At 33.9% G+C, this 21,357-nt stretch overlaps 4 protein-coding genes and 3 pseudogenes across 4 annotated transcripts; 2 read left to right on the top strand and 5 right to left on the bottom strand.

The window, feature by feature from the left end:
- Positions 1-57: 57 nt before the first annotated feature.
- On the bottom strand, positions 58-1,602 carry LOC112593942 (death-associated inhibitor of apoptosis 1-like; the record flags this gene model as incomplete). Its single annotated transcript, XM_025338532.1, has 2 exons — positions 1,113-1,602; positions 58-151 (listed from the first exon to the last, which is right to left on the bottom strand). Coding segments are annotated over exons 1-2 (447 nt in total), but the record flags the coding sequence as incomplete, so codon positions are not given.
- Positions 1,603-3,253: 1,651 nt separating this feature from the next.
- Positions 3,254-4,455, bottom strand: LOC112593936. The gene is made up of 2 exons (XM_025338528.1): positions 4,063-4,455; positions 3,254-3,636 (listed from the first exon to the last, which is right to left on the bottom strand). The coding sequence occupies exons 1-2, from the start codon at positions 4,382-4,384 to the stop codon at positions 3,305-3,307; spliced, it is 654 nt and encodes a 217-aa protein (XP_025194313.1). The 5' UTR covers positions 4,385-4,455; the 3' UTR covers positions 3,254-3,304.
- Positions 4,456-7,909: 3,454 nt separating this feature from the next.
- Positions 7,910-8,208, bottom strand: LOC112593941 (annotated as a pseudogene).
- Positions 8,209-9,642: 1,434 nt separating this feature from the next.
- On the top strand, positions 9,643-10,053 carry LOC112593940. Its single transcript, XM_025338531.1, has one exon. It carries the CDS (start codon positions 9,643-9,645, stop codon positions 10,051-10,053), a length of 411 nt encoding a protein of 136 aa, XP_025194316.1.
- Positions 10,054-11,082: 1,029 nt separating this feature from the next.
- LOC112593939 lies at positions 11,083-11,682 on the bottom strand. Its single transcript, XM_025338530.1, has one exon. It carries the CDS (start codon positions 11,680-11,682, stop codon positions 11,083-11,085), a length of 600 nt encoding a protein of 199 aa, XP_025194315.1.
- A 575-nt stretch (positions 11,683-12,257) lies between these two features.
- On the bottom strand, positions 12,258-13,753 carry LOC112593938 (annotated as a pseudogene).
- Positions 13,754-14,017: 264 nt separating this feature from the next.
- On the top strand, positions 14,018-15,601 carry LOC112593937 (annotated as a pseudogene).
- Positions 15,602-21,357: the final 5,756 nt, after the last annotated feature.

Below are 21,357 nucleotides of genomic sequence, written 5' to 3'. Positions count from 1 at the left end.
TTAGCAAACAAAAAATATGAGTATTAAATCTAAAGGTTTTAATTTTTATTACATTACCAAATCTTGCAAAATCATATTTGATAATGAATTAAAATGAAATTGCAACAACTCATACATGAATGAAATATCATCACTTTGAATATTGCTATAACTAAAATCATAATTTTGAATATATTGGTTTGTAAATTCATTTCGTTGACAAGACGATGGTAATCCATTGACGTCGGCCTTTATCAACGCATATGCTGTATCAAATGTTTTTTGGTATGATTCCAACTTCTTTTGTTTTTCAACAATATACAAGTCGATACAATGTTGTAATTGTTTTAAACGATGTAAATCAACGTGAGATAATGTTATATAATTATTATTAGAATATAAAACAATAGTCGATTGGTTAACATTAACGGAATAGAAAAAGTTGTCAGGTATTTTAACACGTTTACATCGGGTATGTAAATTATCAATAATTGCGTTATAATTATTTTCACACATTAATGTACACCACTGATCTAGGTCTAACGTAACAATTTTTTTAGTTAATTTACATTCTAATAATATAATAATTGAAATCTGTTTATTAATCAAAAGTCCAACTGTTACACTTTTCTTTCCAAAAGGACGGATATCGAACACTGATTTTGATACAACGACTGGTGGATTCATATTATATAACGATAAGTTCTTTGAAATTATAAAACGATTTTCAAATTAATATTTATACGATTATTTAAAAAAAAAAAATGAATATAAACACTATGACAGTATAGCGTAAACTAACAGTATTTTTTTGCTCCAACATGTTATATACTAAAACTGAAGAGGTTAAAAAAGAAAAAAACGGAAAAAAATGCGAACGTATAGTTTAGTTGGATAGCGTGTCGAGGGTTATTTATCTACTTACGTATACCATTGAACCTGAAAATTAATCTTAACAAATTTAATTTAAATTAGACGCGTTATCCCACTAGACTATACGTTCACGAAATATTAAGATAAATATTAACACATTTAAATTGTTTCTTATAAAAACAGAAAAAAAAATATATTAATAGAAAAAAATATTAAATTACAGTATCATATGTCTTAAACTCACAATCACATTGACATACATCGTTAATTTTCCGTAATTTATTATATTTTCAACAAACTGATTTCCTTTTGATAATAATACGTATATACACTTTGGATTCCATCTTGTGTGTTCAATCCATGGAATATCATCTTTTTCCCAATTATGTAAGATGAGTCCACAGCAAAAACATTCGACAATATCTTTTTTCCCTGAATATTTAAAACCGCTTTCAGCTAATGAGTATTTATCTTGAGATGAAGTTAACGGGAATAAGTTGAATGTTTTCAATCTTGAAGAAAATGTTGTATATTCTGGGTATTTAGGATATGCATTATTTCGTACTAAAGAAACTAGTGAACAAAAATTGTTGCTAAAATTTTGAAAATTCATTTTTTGTAAAAATAAAGAACTTTTTAATAAGCAATAGGTCTTGATCGAATGATGGTTTAACACTAACTAAACTGAACTAGATTAGATTATTAATTTTAAAGTTTGAAAAAACTTTAAATTTAAAATTGTAGTGTGACCAATAAACTGTTTTTGTGTTAAACGAAAAAAAATTGAGCACAAGATTAAAATTACAGTGTAACCAATATAAATAAACTGTTTTTTAAAATTACACGGAGACGAAAATGAGCTCAAGGGGGATATTCCCCCTTAAACTTTTAAAATCTCCCTGCCCAAAAGTGCTGTGAACATACAAATACATACTACTAGTGGTTCATATGCCAAATTTAAGAAGCTACTGGTCAGGAAACACCTATAATCATATTATTAGAAATTGTATGAATGTGAATGTATTTGAAAATATAGAGATATATACACTTCAATGACAATGAGTTTGACTTACGACGAGATGATCCCAATCGTGATTGATTATATAAGCTGAGACCAATTATTTCTGCTCTTAAACAAAATATATCAGTATTCCAATGGAAGAGTGTATTTCTCTAGATCAGCGTTTCTCAACCAGGGGGTCGCGACTCCATCACATTGAAAATCGTTAACTGTATTAAGGTGCGTTTACATTATAGTCCGAACGCGGACGAACACGAGCGAATGCCACCGAATACATTTATACGCGAATTCGTTGATGATTCGGCCGTTTACTGTGTTCAAGACTATTCGCGGCTGTTCGGGCTTGTACTCGAACATTCGCATTGAATTCGTTTTGAAAACCAATATGGTTTGAAAAATGCAGTTGTGAGCACACTACTAACCAGCAAACACGTATACATTCTGTTAAAATTTGTTGTTTTTTATATTATTTTGTTTATATTTTTTATTAAAAATGTCTTCAAGTGAAGATGCCGAATATTTATTATTAGCTTGTGCGTGTGCTTTTACTACAAAATTATTGGTAAAGAAAAAACAAAGAAAAAACGTCGTTGGTGGATGCAATCTCTGTATCGGAACAGAGAGTTATACAGTTGTAGTATGTTACTCAATGACTTAAAAATGACAACAGAGACCATTTCAAGAACTGCTGTAGAATAACTCCTGAAACGTTCAAAAATTTACCTAATTTAATTGAACCCAAAATAAGAAAAGAAGATACACAGTTTAGGTCATCTATACCAGCAAATGAAAGACTAGCTTTAACTCTTAGATACTTAGCCACTGGTGATTCTTTTGCAAGTTTATCATTACTCTTTAAAATATCAAAATCATCCATCTCGTCTATAGTTTCGAAAGTATGCACTGCAATAATTGAAGAACTACAAGATTATATAAAGGTAAATATTTTTTCTTATATATTTATAGCTTATAAGTATACCGTGTGTTCAATTTTAAAGGTAACAGGAAATATTTCGATCGTGTGACCTTGAATTTGATTCGGGGTTTTTATACTGCATATAGGACTTTTAAATACATATTTTTTTAATAAATTCAAATTTTTAATTTTTTTTTTTATCAGCGCATGCGCAGTAAAATAAAAATTTCTTAAATAGCAACCACTATTTTGGAGAACAGATTTCGATTTCTTTATTTTTTCTGAACAACTTTGATCTTTACAGTTTGTTGATATCTTCAAAATTGCCATTTTTATGACGGTCGGAAATTTTAAAATAGTTAATTCGTAAATATCGCATTTTTCAACAGTCTATCTTAATTTTTAGGTATTTATAGGTATTATTATAACAATTTATTTTTATTATAACTATAAGGTGTATTTATTATTACATTGAATTTATAAAAAAATATCATTACAATTTATTCGATAATTTATTATTCAATGAACTGTTCAAAGTTATTGCCATTATTTTCAACGCATGCTTCCATTCGTCGCAGTAGTTCTCTTTGTGTAGCTGTTATTATTTGGTCTTCGGTGAGTTCACTACACGCAATGATTATTTTATTTTTCAAATCTTCAAGATTAATAGGCGGATTAGCATAAACTACTGTTTTTAAATGTCCCCATAAAAAATAGTCTAATGGTGTTATATCAGGAGATCTAGGAGGCCATTGTACTGGACCATATGTTCCCATCCATTTATGGCCAAATGTTTGGTTAAGGTATTCTCGAACAATTATTGCATTATGGGCGGGTGCCCCATCTTGTTGGAAAAATAAATTCATGCGGGTATCTAAGTTGAATTCATCCAAAAATGTTGGTAGTGTGTTTGACAAAAAGTCTAGGTATCTCCTTCCTGTCAGAGTACCGTTGTAAAAGTAAGGACCTAGTAATCTACCACATAAAAGCCCACACCAGACATTCGTTCCCCACACATACTGAAAGTTTGTATCATTTGTCCAATGAGGATTAGTATCCGACCAATAGCGGTTATTTTGATTGTTGATCACACTATTATTAGTGAATTTTGACTCATCAGTCCAACAAACATAATTTAAAAATAGTGGTTCTTCTTGAATTTTTACCATTAACCACGCAATAAATGTAAGTCTTCTATCGAAATCACCGGGTATTAAATGTTGTAATATGTTAGGTCGATATGCGTGAAATTTATGTTTTTTTAAAATTAAATGTGCTTTCTTCACAGAAACATCGACTTCTCTAGCCAAATTTCTAACAGAAGAACGAGGATTTATTTGAATGTATGCTAATACCTGTAATTCTTCATTTTCATTACGTTCATGAACTCGCGGTCTCCTATTGCGGCGGTGGTTTGCAATAGCTGGAAGTTCTCCATTTTCTCTAAGATTTATTACTATACGTAAAAAATAATTGTGTGGTGGATGATATCTCTCGGGATATCGTTCAGCATAAAGTGCCGCTGCGTTACGCGAATTTTGATGACATTCTCCAAAAATTAATACCATATCGGTTTTTTCGAAATAGTTTGCCATTGTACAGAAAATAATGTGTCACGCGTGACTTACGAAAAACGTTTGACTATTCACAATCAATTTTAGAATGCTATCAAAATATTTTATTCACACAGATTAATAGTATAACTTTCATTATAATACTTTTAAAAACAAATTAAGATAAAAGTAGTAGATAATTTAGTAGTTTTAATAAAAATAAATTGTTATAATAATACCTATAAATACCTAAAAATTAAGATAGACCGTTGAAAAATGCGATATTTACGAATTAACTATTTTAAAACTTCCGACCGTCATAAAAATGGCAATTTTGAAGATATCAACAAACTGTAAAGATCAAAGTTGTTCAGAAAAAATAAAGAAATCGAAATCTGTTCTCCAAAATAGTGGTTGCTATTGTTATGGGCTACGAGATGTACTAATAATATAATATAATATAATATAATATAATATTCATGAGCTACGAGATATGCTAATATGTAATATATGTGTAATATTGCTATAGGTATTAGCAATAGTGATCTAAATATATATGTGATCTAATAATTATAATGTATACGAATATTAGATTCATATTTTGTAAAAACATTGTAATAAATCAAAATAGTAGTTCTTAGGCGAGGTCGTTTTGCGTTTACAAGAATTGCCAGTAAGACGATAACATCCTGGAGATTGTTGTTTCAAATGTGAAAACAATTCCAAGAATTAATCTAAATTAGAAGGTTGACGATTACAACAACAAGAGATTTTCTTGTATATAAGGGAGTCCGAAGACCAACAAGGGCAGATGTACCAGAGCTACGAAGAACAGAGCAACTTCACGACACTCAGCCACTTCTTATATCAGTTACATGTATTTTATTTATACAGATTAAACATTATTGTAATTAAAAGTTTTACAATTCATTTTAATAACACCTTGGATCTGGATCTGATATTGGCACGCAACACTATTTAAGAAATTTTTATTTTACTGCGCATGCGCTGATAAAAAAAAATTAAAAATTTGAATTTATTAAAAAAATATGTATTTATAAGTCCTATATGCAGTATGAAAACCCCGAATCAAATTCAAGGTCACACGATCGAAATATTTCCTGTTACCTTTAAAATTGAACACACGGTATAAGCTAGTACAAATTAATATATTATGTATGATATTAATACTTACAGTAAATAAAGTACGATATTGTATTATGAAATAACCAAATTAGTTTTATTCTTTAAAATTATTGTTATTACAATAAACATGTTAATAATACTTAAATTTCAATAAAAAACATTTTGGAACTATAAATCAGTAAAGTCGTTTGGAATATACTGTGACTGTATAGGCGGAACAGAGGACATAGAATGAAGAGATGGTGAAGACGATGACGAAAAGTATGTGTCCGGTGACTGTGGTTGAGTTGAAAACGTAGAATGGTGAGCTAGTGAAGGTGTTAAAGTAGAGTACGGTAACTGCATGGAAGGCAAAGATGTTGAAGTATCATATGTTCCTGTTGACTGTGGTGGTATTGGATAAATCGACTGAAAATGTGGCAAAGATGCAGCAATTTGTGATGTTGAAGTTTCTTGAGACTGATTAGCTTGGAGTTGGAATTTGAAACTTAATTCAACGTTGAATATTAATGAACTTATTTGATGTTGTAATATGGTTTTCATTCGATCGTCAAACTGCTCTAATTTACTAGCAATAAATTCTCCAAATATGGTAGAATCACTTTTTTGTTTTTTTGCTTGCCTTTTATCAGAAATATCTTGCATAATCTTTTGTTAACTTTGAATAACTTTATCATTGTCATTTATTTTTTTACGTTTGCTTGATATTTTTTTGGGAGAAACAAATGTTTTTCTTTACTCTTGAGGTTGTTCTGTTTCCCCCGAACTTTCCCACAACAATTCGTCTATAGTAGTTTCATTGACGTTTATACGTTCTACATTTGAAGAATCTTCTAATAATTGACTATTATCCGGCTATAAATAAAATATTTATTAAAATAATTAATTTAAAAATAAAAAAATTAATTTTACTTAAAATTTTAATTAATTTTCTAAATAGACAAAATTATAAGCTCCTAAGGTATATTATGTACAAATATACATACAATAATTGTATAATTTACTTATTATAATATGTATGTATATTGTATAATTTTTAAATATTTTTTAAATTTGTTATATTATATTAATAATGTTTTAACGATATATAATGACAAATACTTATGTTTAAGTGTAGTTATGAATTGTATTTATTTATTTTTAACTTTTTTAGATACCAACAACTCAAGAAGATTGGTTAAATGTTGCCAGAAAATATGAAACAACTTGGAACTTTCCTCATTGCCTTGGTGCAATTGATGGAAAACATGTGAAATTGCAAGCACCCATTGGAAGTGGAAGTGATTACATTAATTATAAATCAACGTTTAGTATTGTTCTCATGCGATAGTTGATGCTGATTATAATTTTTTGTATGCAAATATCGGTTGCCAAGGCAGAATTTCAGATGCAGGAGTTCTTCGGAATACGTCATTTTTTAAAAAACTTGAAAGAAATGAATTGGGACTTCCACCAGCAAAAAATTTAAATGGAAGAGAAAAAATAGTTCCATATGTATTTGTCGCTGACGAAGCCTTTCCCTTAATGGAAAATATACTTAAACCCTTTTCCCGGGACTCATGAAAAAGGATCGTTTAAAAGAACATTCAATTATCGATTGTCTCGAGCCCGGAGAGTTGTGGAAAATGTTTTTGGAATTCTATCAGCAGTATTCAGAGTGCTTCGAAAACCAATGCTGCTTGAACCAAACAAAGCAGAGATAGTAATTACGGCATGTGAATACTTGCATAATTATTTACGAAAAAATAAGTCATCGAGGGATGCATATTCGCCACCAGATTTTTTTGATCGTGAAGTTGATGGACGTAATATTGTTGGAACGTGGAGACACGAAACCAACAATACTTTACGTCCATTAGAAAGAGTGGGAAGAAGAACTACACGATTAGCAGAAGAAAACAGAAATGAGTTTGCTAAGTATTTTTGTGGAAATGGTGCAGTACCGTGGCAAACTGAATTATCTTAATAATTATTTATAGTAAATTATTTCAAGTAAGGTTACTTTATAAATAAGTACAAATTTACAAATTATGTTTAAAATAGGTTAATTTTACAAATACAGTGACATTATAATATATTTATATCTATTAACACCCAGACGTATACAATGCCTTGTATGCATATTCTATATAATCACTTGTATGTTATATTATTAAATTGTGTATATTATAATATAGTTTGTATTTAAAATATAAACCAGAAAAGAATTGTTTCCTTTATTTTTAGCATAGTTTATATGCAAACGATAAACCAAACAAAATGGTTTTAAAAATAAACGCTATCATAAAATGTATTTACGTTTATAGAATATATATTTCAGACAAATACTATTTTTATATGGCTTTCTCGATATTGCTGCCAGTAGGTTTAGAAAAATAATTATACATTTATAACTTTTAATAACTTTTAAATTTAAAGTACTTACATCAATGGTATCTTTAGTTTGTCGTTCAAAAACTTGGAATGAAACACTTCATTGGCTCCAGCGCCAGAACGTCTTGTGCTTACTTTAAGGCGACGTTCCCTTCTAAAAGACGCTTGTAAACTTTCCATCTTCCTCTTAATTTCATTTACACTTTTCTTCATCTCTTTACTTATTTCCATCCAATAATCAATTTTTTTTTTGCCATCTTGTTTTGATTATTGGTTGGATCCCATAGAATTGGTCTGGCTTTAAACATTTCAATAAGAAGTAGACATTCTTCGTCCGTCCAATCCATTATTTATTTTTAATGATTATAATAATTAATAAAAACTATTATGCAAATTGAAAAATCAGCGGTGCGCGCGGTAATTGCAGGTCCCGAACATAACCGAATCAGAAATGACAGCCGAATATCGTTCGAATTGAACGAGCGTTTTCTTTGATCGTACCGCCACCCGAGCGAGCGTCACCGAACGCGAACGAATCGTTCGGGGCAAATTCGCTCGCGTTCGGCAAACCGTTTACACTACTGAATTCGGTACGATTCGCTCGTGTTCGTTCGTGTTCGAACTATAATGTAAACGCACCTTAACATAACTTAATGATGGCACTCGAGTGTACTGTGGATTTGTTGTATTCGTTATTGTTATCATACTTTGTACGACACTTTTAGTTATTTCTTTATTGTACAAAAAAAAATTGAATCATATAATTTTTTGTTTATATATTTCAATCGATATTCTATTGTAGATAGTATAAACATTACATTTGTGAAATTATTTTATTTATTTATTTTTTGTTGTATTTACAATAATCATGTATTTATTTATTTGATAATTATTTAATCATATACTAAAATTATTATTTGCTTAATCTTTATGTTATTATAAAAATATTATGTCATACTCGCCGTTCAGCCTATCTATATAATAATTTTTTTTTTTGTTTGTTGGAAATGTTTCAAGGCGGGCGGTGTGTAGCGTCCCTAGGTATAATATAATTAAGATAAGATATCGTCGATTGTAGCGATTGTAATGATTTATATTTGTATTATTATATTGTTAGTTAATCGTCTGCAACGGTCGAAAGTTGACGCATATCGTCCGTTGCTCTTAATATACTCAATTTATTTGTTAGAAAAAATCGAAATATACAGTCCACTAAACATTAATAAAATACGTGTTCTTCATGGCTACTAATATTATTTTGTTATAGGACCATGCAACAGGTATGGCAGAGGGAACAACAAACTGCTGCTGTTGATCCCACGGTGTGACCGAGAAGAGTGACAATGCACATCATCGCCGACCCAAATAATGACCCTCGACGATACAATCCACCAACTGGTAATGCAAATGAAGTAGCAGTCGTATTCGTTGATGATGACGGGCTACCACCGAGGAACCTCGATCTGGTCATCTATGACACAAACCCAGTGGACTCACAACACCGGATGCAAAGCATATCAGTGGGCTCGTCTCATGCGGATCCTATGCTGTATCCACTATTCTTTCCATAAGGAGAATCCGGTTGGCAGTACAACTTGCGACAAGAAGGTAACCGCCGAAACGCTGTTCGCGTTCGGAACACCATCAGGGAGTTTGTGTGTTACCGTCTGGCCATTCGATATACGGGAAACAATGGACATGGGAATGACGGCCAAACATTTAGTTTATTACATGCTGGTGGTTTTTTATTACAGCAAAATGTGTTTGATCAGTACGTTCGGATGGAAGCGAACAATTTGCGCTACACTAGAGTAAATCAGAAAGCGCTGTTCGCCGAAGCGTATCAGGGGCTTGTAGACCACATAAATCAACAGCTTCATGTCGATGAAATCAACCCCGTCGGTCGCAGGATGATTTTGCCTTCGACGTTTGTAGGTGGCCCCCGTTACACGAAACAATGTTACCATGACGCGATGGCCATTGTGTGTAAATACGGCAAACCTGACCTGTTCATAACTTTTACATGTAACCCTAAGTGGCCAGAGATCGTTGACAACATTCCACATTGGTTGAAAGCTAACGACAGGCCCGATTTGGTGGCGAGGGTGTTCCACGTAAAACTAAAGCAGTTGATTCCTGATATAACAACTGATAAGGTGTTTGGTAACGTAGATGCTTACGTCCACGATTAAAGAATACAGGTTAGATAACGCCGTACTCAATTTTACGCCCATCCGCGGTCCGAAAGTGTTAGGTTCATTAGTACATATTTTAACCACATCTATAAAGCGCTAGTAGTAGGTAGGGCTATTATTGTATTAATAATATTTAGATTTATACAGGCATCTATAATAGTAATATAATAGGTATAATAATTTATGTTCAATTTTTTTATTTAATGCCTCGAAGTTTTATACTGTAATATTGTAGTAGTTTTATTTCTTATACTAAAATCATTAATTAAAAATACTACCTAGTACCTACTCAATGGTAAAATGTTTATTAAAACTAGACATTTCTTTTATAGAAATATAAAGTATAAATTGCATACATATACATTTTACAAAAAACTAATCAATCTAAATGTATAAGACAAATTACTTGTTAACTACAAAATATAATGTACATAGTATATACCTAATGTTGAAGAACTCATAAGTTGGTCCACTGTCCAGTTAATTTTGTATTATAAAAAAAAGGTAAGGTTAGGTAATTATATACATCACTATAAAGAGAAAAGTTGTAACTTATCAAGCCCAGCCATGCAAGAAAATATTATAGACTATACACACAAGTTGGTATAGGTACTATTACTACCAGTGGCGCCGAACTATATTTTTTTTTGTGTAGCAAGTAAAAAAAAATATCATCTACCCTTTTATAAATGTACACCTAAAAAGTGGGGGCTACCCCCCCCCCCCCAATTACAGCAATCAATTTTTATTTTATAATCAACATTCATACATTTTATATTTGCAATCAAAGATTATATTGGTACAAATAAAAATTAAATATATAATTTAACAAATGTGTAATAATAAAATATAATTAATATATACATTATAAAATTAAAAAAATAAAATAAACTATTAAATAATTGTTTTTTATAATAGATTCTTAAGAACAGTACTATATGTTGTAAGGATTTTTATTACCTCTTCATTATCGATGTTAATATCTTTTTCACATGATATAAGCATAAGTGATTCTAATATATCTTCTCATATAGTACTTCTCAATCTACTTTTAATTAGCTTCAATTTAGAAAAGGCTCTTTCAGGAGAAGAACTTGAAACCGGTGAAGTTAAACATATACATAATGCAATATAAATGGATGGAAACACTTCTTTTAAATCATTTTGATGACACACCTTAAAAACCGTCGAAATATTTCCTTGGTTTGTTGCTAAGTCTAGATCTTCTGGATCAATATCACTTTCAGTATTATCACTTGTTTCTATTTCTTCGTTGATATCATCTGTTCTGTGAATTTTTTCTGGTAGTATCGTTAATTTTTTAAACATAAAATATGAATCTGAAAATTGTTTGCATTCACGTCTTAAATCATCAGCTTGTACAAATTTCCCATAGACCATTTCAAACCCATCAAAAGCATCAGTAGGTAAATTTGACTGCTCTGCTACTTCTTTTAATCTTTTTTCTTGAAAAAGTGAAATATCTTTATAAAGTGGAGTAGATTGATCATTGAATCGCTCTACTATCTGTGTACTTACAATATCAATTATTGTATAGCAAGTATTAACTTGAAAATTTTTGATTGGACAACTGATTTGTTCATCTGCTATATTTTCTCCTGGCATTATTTTTTTTTCTTATCTTGTTTAATGATAATGGAGTGAATGATAATTCATTCGCTATAGACGCTATAAATGTATTTTTATCTTCTACCAATTTTTTAAATTGATGCTCACTTCTGAATGTATGCATTTTTTCTAATATCAATTTTACGTATTCACTAGCACCCAGCAAATCAATATTAACACCTTGCAAAAATTTAGTTAAAGAGCTAGTTAATTCAAAAATTTACATAAAAATAAAACCGGTTAGTATAAAACGCTCGGACAATAAATAATTTATCAAGCTACTAGCTTTAACACTCGATATACGATCAGAATCGTGTTGTAAATCCTCTAATGTATCAATGATTGAATCATATGTATCAAAAACCGTACAAAGAGCAGCTGAGTGCGATGTCCATCGGGTAGTATCTACTTTTTTTCTTCGCAGTGGCTTTCCAGGATATATTTTTCTTTGGGACGCCGAGTAAAGTCCTACTCGCTTCTTACTACTGCCTATATAATCATAAAGTGTTTCCAATGTACCAAATAAGTCTCTAGTTTGTGAACAGGAACTTACGGCATCGACTATAATCAAATTAAATTTTGTGTGCCCAACACCAAACGTAAGTAGCTGATGAATTATGCTCTTTTACAATAGCTTGTAAGCCATTGTATGCACCTCTCATTGAGGCAGCACCATCATAAGATTGCCCAATTAGATAAGTTTTCCAATCTAAACACATATCTTTACGTATATCATCAAGAACTGTAAATAAATGTTGACCAGTAGTCATTAATGTTTCTCTAACAGCTATCAACCGTTCACCGACTACACCGTTACTTTTATTTATATACCTAATAATTAGCGACAATTGCTCTTTTCTTGACACGTCAAATGTGGTATCTAAAGATAAAGAAAATAATGTTGCATTCAAAATTTCATTTTTTATTGTGTTACGAATATTAGTTGCAATAGCTAATATTAACTGATTTTGTCGATTCCATGATACAAAATGTTGTGTATGTTTTCCCCTAATTTGGACTTCAGTTAAATGACATGATAATGGAGGTGAATACTTTGCCAATAAGATAGCTAAATCTTTAAAATTTCCACGAACATCATCTTTCCAACCCTTTCTATTACCTCTAAAAGGTAAACAGTGTCTCCCCAAATACAACACTATGTCAATTAAATGTCTGATAACCTCCTTGTTCTGTACTATTTTTTTCATTTCATTTTCTTTTAATGAAGGAAGAAGTGGAAAAGCAGCGTCCTTATATGATGCTTTAATTGAAGCAAATACATGATTTTCGGTTATTTCATGTCTCGTAATTTTAATAGGGCCATTTTTCCATTCTGCAAACCCATCACACACCCAATGGCATTTTCTATTTCTTCTAAATAACGCACAATTAAGACAATACATCTTTCCGTGTGTTGCGGGGTCGACCAGTTCTTCCGGGTTGCCCCGGAGACACTCAGCCCCTTTGTATAACCGCGAGGTTATCTCTTTCGGGCAGTAGCCCCGGATGACTCCGAGGGTCCTGCCCGGGGCGCCGCCTCACCTCGGGCGCCATAATGAGTGACCACCGCGGCCAGGGCCCGACGGATTATCGCCTGAGTCAAACCCCTTCTACTAAGGCGGTACTCCCACAAAATTAAGACAATACAGTCGATTTTGAATTTTTGAATATGACATCCACTTTCTTCGAATTAATTCTCCAGTAAGTAATTTTTTCCAAAACCAGTTATCGTGGAACGATCTCCCATGAGAATCTTTTGGAAAACAGTTTTTGGGCGTTTCACTAGATGATGGCTGCATCGGTCCACATTTGAACAAATAATCCAGTATTTCAGGGCTTAGGCTTTACATTTGAATAGAACTGAATATCGCTGGATCATTTCCAAATTTCGATACTAAATTAATAATTAAAGATATAATTTATTAGATTCAAATAAAACATAATTACCTACTATAAAAATATTAATTTTTTTATATATTTATGAAATCGATGAGTACTAAGGTGGTCCTTATTTATAAGAAAAAAAAATATTAATATTTTTAATATCTTACCCGCCAACTTTGTTCATTACTATGAGTAAGTAATTTATGTTAAATATGGTCATGATTACTCAACCTCTTCACGTGCCACAAAAGGATTGAAAAATTTCGATATAGGGTTGATACTTCAATTTTTAAGTTTAATTTAAAAATATCGCTTAAAAATAAAATAAAACATTTAATCATTATATATCAGTCGCGTTTCTGCTGTCGTAGCGATCGGTTGTTCTTTCCGTCACTGTTATCGCAGCATATTAACGTTTTCTAATCGTTAGTGTAAAAATTACCTATTAATGTCGTCGTTTTCGGGCGGCGACTTGCGCGCGGGTAAATCACCTGCTCCTAATAAAATCAAGCCTTCCTTGTCTACAAATCGGACATCGGATTCAAGTTTCATCACTGTCACCTCAAAAAAATCTTAACGTAAGTCAAAATCCAATCTGCTTACACCCCCGTCCCCCGGACTTCAACAGATTATTATTAATACTCCAATTTTAAATACTTCGCAATCTTCCTTCAATTATATTACGGACAACAATTCGTCGGCTGACTCGGTCATTAACAACGGTTTATCTACTGATAACCTTAATGACTCTATACCAAATTCCTTACCGGACGTTAATTCTACACAAATAACTACTTCGATACACTCCACTGATTTACCAAATGATATAAATATGTCGTCTCAATGTATACAACGGACCTTCTCACCTGATTATAACGGCCCCCTCATAATTCTTGTCGAATGCATTGATTTGGAAAAAAACTTGGGAAATTGGCATCCTATTAAAGCAGCCAAATTTTTCTCTACTCATTTTACCGGTATAACAAATATCAAGCCTACTGGTTCTAAAAAAATTAAAATTAGCTTTGATTCGATAATGAACGCCAATCTTTGTTTGACTTCAGATGTTTTGTTGGAATGTGGCTTCACAGCTACTATTCCATCTAACCTCATTTTCTCATTTGGCATTATAAGACTAGATTCCGACTTTTTGGATGGAGTCCAATCATGTTTCCCCATCGTAAGCTTCAAACGCATTTCTGTCAAAAAAGATGGCAACATTGTACCACCTCGCATCGTTGAACTCAAGTTCCTGTCCCCCAAAGTACCTCAACACATTTCAATCTATAATATGTTTTTCGACGTCAAGCCCAGCATTCGTTCTCCGGTTCAATGTAATCGTTGTCTTCGATACGGTCACACTCAAAAGTTCTGTCGCAGTGATCCTAGGTGCAGTCATTGAGGCGTTTCCAAACATACTATTTCTGAATGTCCCATCGTTCATGCCACGGATCCAATCTGCTTTTTCTGTAAACTTCCTCACGTCGCCACAGACCATAGCTGTCAGGAATGGTTAGCCCAAAAGGATATTAAAAAAATCATGGTTACAGAGAACATTTCCTTCAATGACGCCTTAGTTTTTAAGAAAAATAAATGTTACTCTACTGCTAATACTTTTTCTGACGTTGTAAAAAGCCAGCCTCCAATCTCCGAAATTCTTAAATCCAACATCACTCCCCGTGAAGATAGCTTCCCTAGTCTATACGATAATCATCACTTTTTCAACTCCAGGAAACAAAAACATAAAGCTCGTCCTCCTTTTAACAAAAAATATAATTACTCACCTTTTGAAATCCAGACCAATTCACCTAACGGTAACTACCTAAATAATAACTTTCCTAACACAGTATCCTCTCCTGTAAATAATTTAGGAGATCTTTCATGGGTCCAATCTCTTTTCTGTAAATTATCGGAAACTCTTATTAATTCTCCTTCGCTATCTACCCCTTTCTCTTCCACTTCTCTTCAATCCCTAATTGAATCTTCCATAAATTCTCTTCTCAATACTCCTTTCTCTAATCTCACCGCATAAAAATACCTCACCTCAGTTCATAGTGACTCCTCAAGCTTTAATTTATATTTTATATTATAATAAAAAATATGGTGCCGATTGCTAATAATTTTAATCTTCCAAACTACATTAATATAATTCAGTGGAATGTGAGAAGTCCTCTGCCCGCCTTCCATCTCTACAAAACCTACTTAATTATCATAAATGCTCTATTGCTCTTCTTTTCGAAACTTGGCTCCTACCCTCACGCTCCCTATCTATTCCAATGTTCAAAATCTATGGATCCGATCGCCCGGATGGTTATGGTGGCGTAGCTGTAGCCATTCACAGGTCCTTTAAATCCAAACTTATTTCATTTGATAATGTCACCAGAATTAGATTTACCAATTTGAAAATCGATATCATAGGTGTCGAGGTTGTTTTATCTGATTCACCTCTACCTTTAAAGGTATGGTCCTGCTATCTCCCCAGTAGCTCCAGTATTCCCGTTAACCTGTGGCAAGACATATTCTCAATTGTTACCCAAAATACTCTCCTCTGCGGCGATTTCAATGCCTTTCATCCTGCCTGGGGTTCGGACTTGTCTTCCCGCCGTGGTAACCTGATCTACAATACGATAAATTCATTAGACCTCTGCATTTTGAATAATCTGATGATTCTTGTATATCGTGTAATTTTGGTGGCTTATCATTCATAAGTATCATTTTTAATGGTTTATAATTCTTTATTTGTTCAATTTTTTTACTTATATCTGTTACATTAACTTATATTTTTATAATTTCTTTTTTATAAGGATGTTTATGTAAAACATGTCTACTAATTGTTTTATTTGATTTATATGTGTCCATATTATTTACACGAGATATATTAAAATCTGTAATACCATTTTAGTGTTTATAATTTAAATAAAATGTAATGAAAACACTATTTATTAACTTACGAAAAATGAAAGGTTATTTTACACTTATATACACTGTTTGCGTTAGTCACACTGCGTGCACCACGGTATAGGCATAATTGGTTAGGTTCGGCGTTGTCGCACCGCTATATATATAGTGACCCTGGTGTGTTCTAGAATTTTCTTCTTTTATAGAATGTTCGAGAACCCTCGTGCGTATATGCATTTTGTGTTGCCTACCAGCCACGAAGATTCTCGACCATTCTATGATCGCTACAACCATCATACTTGTTTAATGTTGGGTAATTTATGTCGGTAGTTAATTTATTATCAAATAAGCAATAAATACTAGTCAATGGGTCATCTTGCTTAGTGTTAGGTTTTAATTTATTTTTTTTATTTAAATTATTAGTCATTTTTTCTTTTATATTTAATTGGCCTTCTTCTCGTATGCTTACCGTGTCATTCACACGAATATTTATATGCATTAGTGGTGAAATATTATCATTATCATTATTATTCTTATTACTATTATTTTTTAAAATTAAATTTGTCATATGATATTTTGATTTTAAATGTCTTTCTGTTAAACTGCTATTATCGTTAGTATTTTCGTTAATTATTAATGTATTTTTATATCTATCTATCTATACTATATATAAAATTGTAAGGGTTTTTCTTAGACCGTGCTAACCGAGAAAACTACTGAACCGATTTGGCTGAAATTTTTTTTAAATGATTGAGAATGTCGGGGAGCGGATTATAGCATACATTATGGACCTAACTCCTGTGAGTTAGAGATTTAGAGACAAAAACTTAGTTACACCGGTGGCGCCCTCTAGCAGATAAAAATATAAATATAATATAAATAACTAGCTGACCAGGCAAACGTTGTTTTGCTTAAATTTTTTTTTTAATTAAGTTGACCCGGTTAACTTAACGCCTTCAAATAAAGTCTAGATTGATAATAAAATTCAAGTATTCCATTGTAATGAATTGTTACAGAAATCAATATATTGCATTTTGATAAACAATGTTTTTCGTTTTGTTTTCTGGTGCAAAAATAAACAACGAAGACGGTTTTCCAACACGCGAACTGGTAACGTACAGCTGCCCGTGCGAAAAACATGGAAATTTCAAATTGATCCCACAGACTTCCAACGATTAGCCTTGCGATTTATTGATTGTCATTGCAAAAGCCAATCTAACAGGAAACTGAATCCGCTTAAACTGAAATGAAAGATCTGTTGGAATGGTCGGAATTCGTGGGATAAGGACTTCCTCCCCTTTGAAATTGCCCTTGATGATCGTTGATTGTATTACATTGTTCATCAGTTTCTTGACGGACAATCGTGTACCATTACACAATTTAGGAGGATTTAGATTCCGCAACATAATTATGATGATAAAGGTACTCGATCTGAAAAAGAAATTATGACCTGTAAACAAACCTGTCATTGGGTTGACCATCTTTATATTTAAGTGATAGCCATCCTCTCCTCGACAGAACATCAACGGGTATTGAAGTGCATCATATGACCGATGAGTCTCGTACACGCGCTGCAATTGTCCACCATCGCGACGCTTAAGAACAATATCGGGTGATGCCACATTTTCACCAACAATCACCACTGCGACTTCATTGATAGTGGGAGCATTGAATTGTCTTTCATGGCTTCCAGAGGATCTTTTGTCTGCTCTGATAATGATTTTGTGGTCGTCAGAATGCATTGTGTCCAATGCGGTTTTGAACATTCTGACCAATTGATTATGCTCATGCAGAAGAATTTGCAATTGTCCGATTATTTCACGTTTATTTGCAGGAAAAATTGCACACCGCTGTTCTAGTTCATTTTCTGAATTACCAACGAAATATATCTGAAGGAACTTATGATCTTCGTTTGGTTGTGGTAACAAAGCGCCTGCTCGATGGTGAATTTGTCCTTGAATCTAAATATTTAAATGGTCATTTGTAAAAAAAAAATGTGTTATTATTACAAACGCCTTTACCTTATAACTCGGGTTGTAGCCTGGTTGTTCAATAATTTCTGCTCCAAATGACGTCATTTGAAAACTTCCGTTATATTTTTTTGTGTATTCGCCAGGAAATGTTTTGATTGGATTGTATTTCCATAGAGAAACGAATACTATGGCCTGGTGGTTGAGCTAAAACTGGTAATTTAACCTTGCCACCAGCACAGCATAAGCAGGGGGTTTCTAATCGAAACTTCAATGCCTTGCAATGCTGGCATACGATATATAATGAGCCAATATCAATACACAAAAGATCTTTGTAAGCGACTGCGGAATTGTATTCGAAAGGAGCGTGATTCAAAGATACATCTGAACTTCTTCTTCTTATATTAACATGTTGTCGAATTTGAGGCGAGCCTGTGTATTATGAGCACGTCTAAATTCTTTAATGTTTCTTGCATTATGTGTACGCCGTCAAATATTTGTTCTTCTCATAGGAGGCATGATTCAAGCATAAAAATTCTCTCCAAAAAACAATAGTCGTTTTTGATTGAAAAAGTTCATAGATAACATAAAACGATAATGTTTCAAAATAAAATGAATAATGTGCCAACTATTATATTTGTTTACTCTAAAGTTTTAAGTGTCTATAATAAAAATTGTATATCAACCAGAATATAAAAATATATTATTTTTTTTCGATTTTTATCGATATTAATCGATTTCAAGCCCTGCTATTATCGATATTTTGACCCGGCACAGCTTCGCCCGTGATTGGTTGTTTATTTTGCCTTCGGACCATGATATGTAGAATAACCTAACCTAACCTAACCCTAGCAGTCATGTCCACCAGCACACGCCCTTTGGGTTCTTCCGTGTGGTCTTCCCAGGCCGGAAATTTTGCATTAAAATCTCCGGCGACTATAACTGTGCCCTCCTGCTGTCTGATACTGCCTTCCAGTCGATTTAAGAAGTCTACAAAAAGGGTGTAGACCGTATTAGGGGACCAGTAATAAGCGTATATCGTAAGGTCCTCAATTTTAACCCATCGGAATCCTGTGTTGTCTTTAGGTCCGATTTTCTGTATTTGTAGCCTTGGATTAAATACTAATACGGCTGCCTTCGCATCGATATCTGTGAACCATCCATCAACTTCTGTGCCGCAGCGGTATGGTTCACTGAGGACCAACACGTCGATGCCCATATTGGACGCGGTTGCCAGTGCTAGGTCTTGTGCCGCCCTACATACGCCTACATTAATTTGCAGTACACGGATCATTGGTGATGTTCCTGACGTTCCTCCTTAAACCCCAGGAACTCCATTTCCAGAATTTTTTTGAACGCCTCTATCACCTCCCTACTCGTTGTGCATTTAATGGCATGATGACCGTCCTCACCGCATCGTCGACAGTTCTCCTTGTCCGGGCCGGTGCAACCACGCGCCTCGTGGCCGGAGCCAAAGCATCTGTAACATCTTTTTAAGTACTCACCCTCCTTGATCTTACACTATACCACTCCAACTCTTATCCGTCCGACGGAACACAGCTTCCTAGCTGCCTCAGCTGGAACTAACACGACCACCGCTTGACCGCTTCCATATATTCTCCTGATGCTCAGGATCCTCACCTCTTCCGCTGAGCTGGCACAATCTCGGATAACCGCGTGGCTTACCTCCTCCCGCGTCGTGGTGGCGTCCAGGTCGCGGATCTCTACCATGGCTCGTTTATCCGGTATTCTGATCGACGCGTCCGGGGCCGCCCATAATCCTTGTAATTTCACCGCTGATACGCAGAACGTCGTCGGGTCCACCATTCACCTCCATGAGTAAGCTGCCATTCCTTGTTTCTCTTATTTTTGAGATGTTATTTCCGGTGACTTCCGGGCACACATTACCCTTAATGGTTTTGAGTAGATCTGGGAACGAATCCTCTCCTCTTCTTACAATTATCGCAGGCGGTAATTTTCTTCTAACCGGCGCTTTATGTTTTGTCTTCCCTTTCGCAATACTTGACTCTCTCTTCGCACGTCTCTTCTTCACCACATCAGTCATTGACGACTGACTGTAACTGTCAGGCTTCGCCTTTTGTTCTTCTGCGTTGGCAGTACCTCTATTATGGTTTCGATCAGTCAGTTGTTGGAGTATTGTTTCCTGTTATTGCTGCAGTACCACAATTTTTTCATGAAGCTGCCTCTAGAAAACTTCCTGTTTCTGCTGCATGATATCCAACTTGACCTGCGTGGGTGATGCCTCCGTAGTCGATACCCTCGTCGTGTTGTCTCGATCACCCGTCTAGCTGCCACTTGCTTTATGTTTAAGGTACTGATTGAAAACTTAAAGAGTGATATCTGAGGAGTCCTTAATTTCCTTATGCACGTTCCTTGTGGTGTTCGCAAACTTGTACATCGATTGGATAAGGTCTTTGAACTTACCCATCAACTGTTCTTCAGTTAATACATTCAGATTAACGGTCGTCCTTGGTGCGGCCGTTAAAGTCGTTGTGCTGCTGGAAGGAGATGGCTCCTGAGTGTGGATGTTGGCCGGTGCAGTTACTTCAGTGGATTTTCTGCCACCGTCAGGGACCTGTTTCGCACACCCAACAACAGTTGCACAACTAGCTCCGTTGCTGGCGGTAGGGATCTGCTTCGGAATCCCTACACCTTTAACGCCTGACGGTGATCTCGACCCTTGGGGCGAGCGCCGTCCCCCAATTGCCGCCTCCTGGGTCTCCGAGCCCCCTGGAGAAGTAACATTATTCAATTTAGTTGTACTGTCCATTTTTGAGTTTTTCTTCTGAATCTATTTGCTATAGGTAGCAGGAGGACCAATCCTGCCGGCCCCTACGTGTTAGGTCTGGACAATCGGTCCGTTTGCCGTTGTATGGCAGGTGGACCAGTCCTTCCGTCA

The sequence above is a fragment of the Melanaphis sacchari genome, unplaced genomic scaffold (assembly GCF_002803265.2).
Source record: "Melanaphis sacchari strain LSU unplaced genomic scaffold, SCAv2.0 Contig2151_pilon_pilon, whole genome shotgun sequence".
In the NCBI taxonomy this organism is placed as follows: domain Eukaryota; kingdom Metazoa; phylum Arthropoda; class Insecta; order Hemiptera; family Aphididae; genus Melanaphis; species Melanaphis sacchari.
The sequence above is the reverse complement of the archived record's forward strand: the minus strand, read 5'-3'. Positions and strand labels throughout refer to the sequence as shown.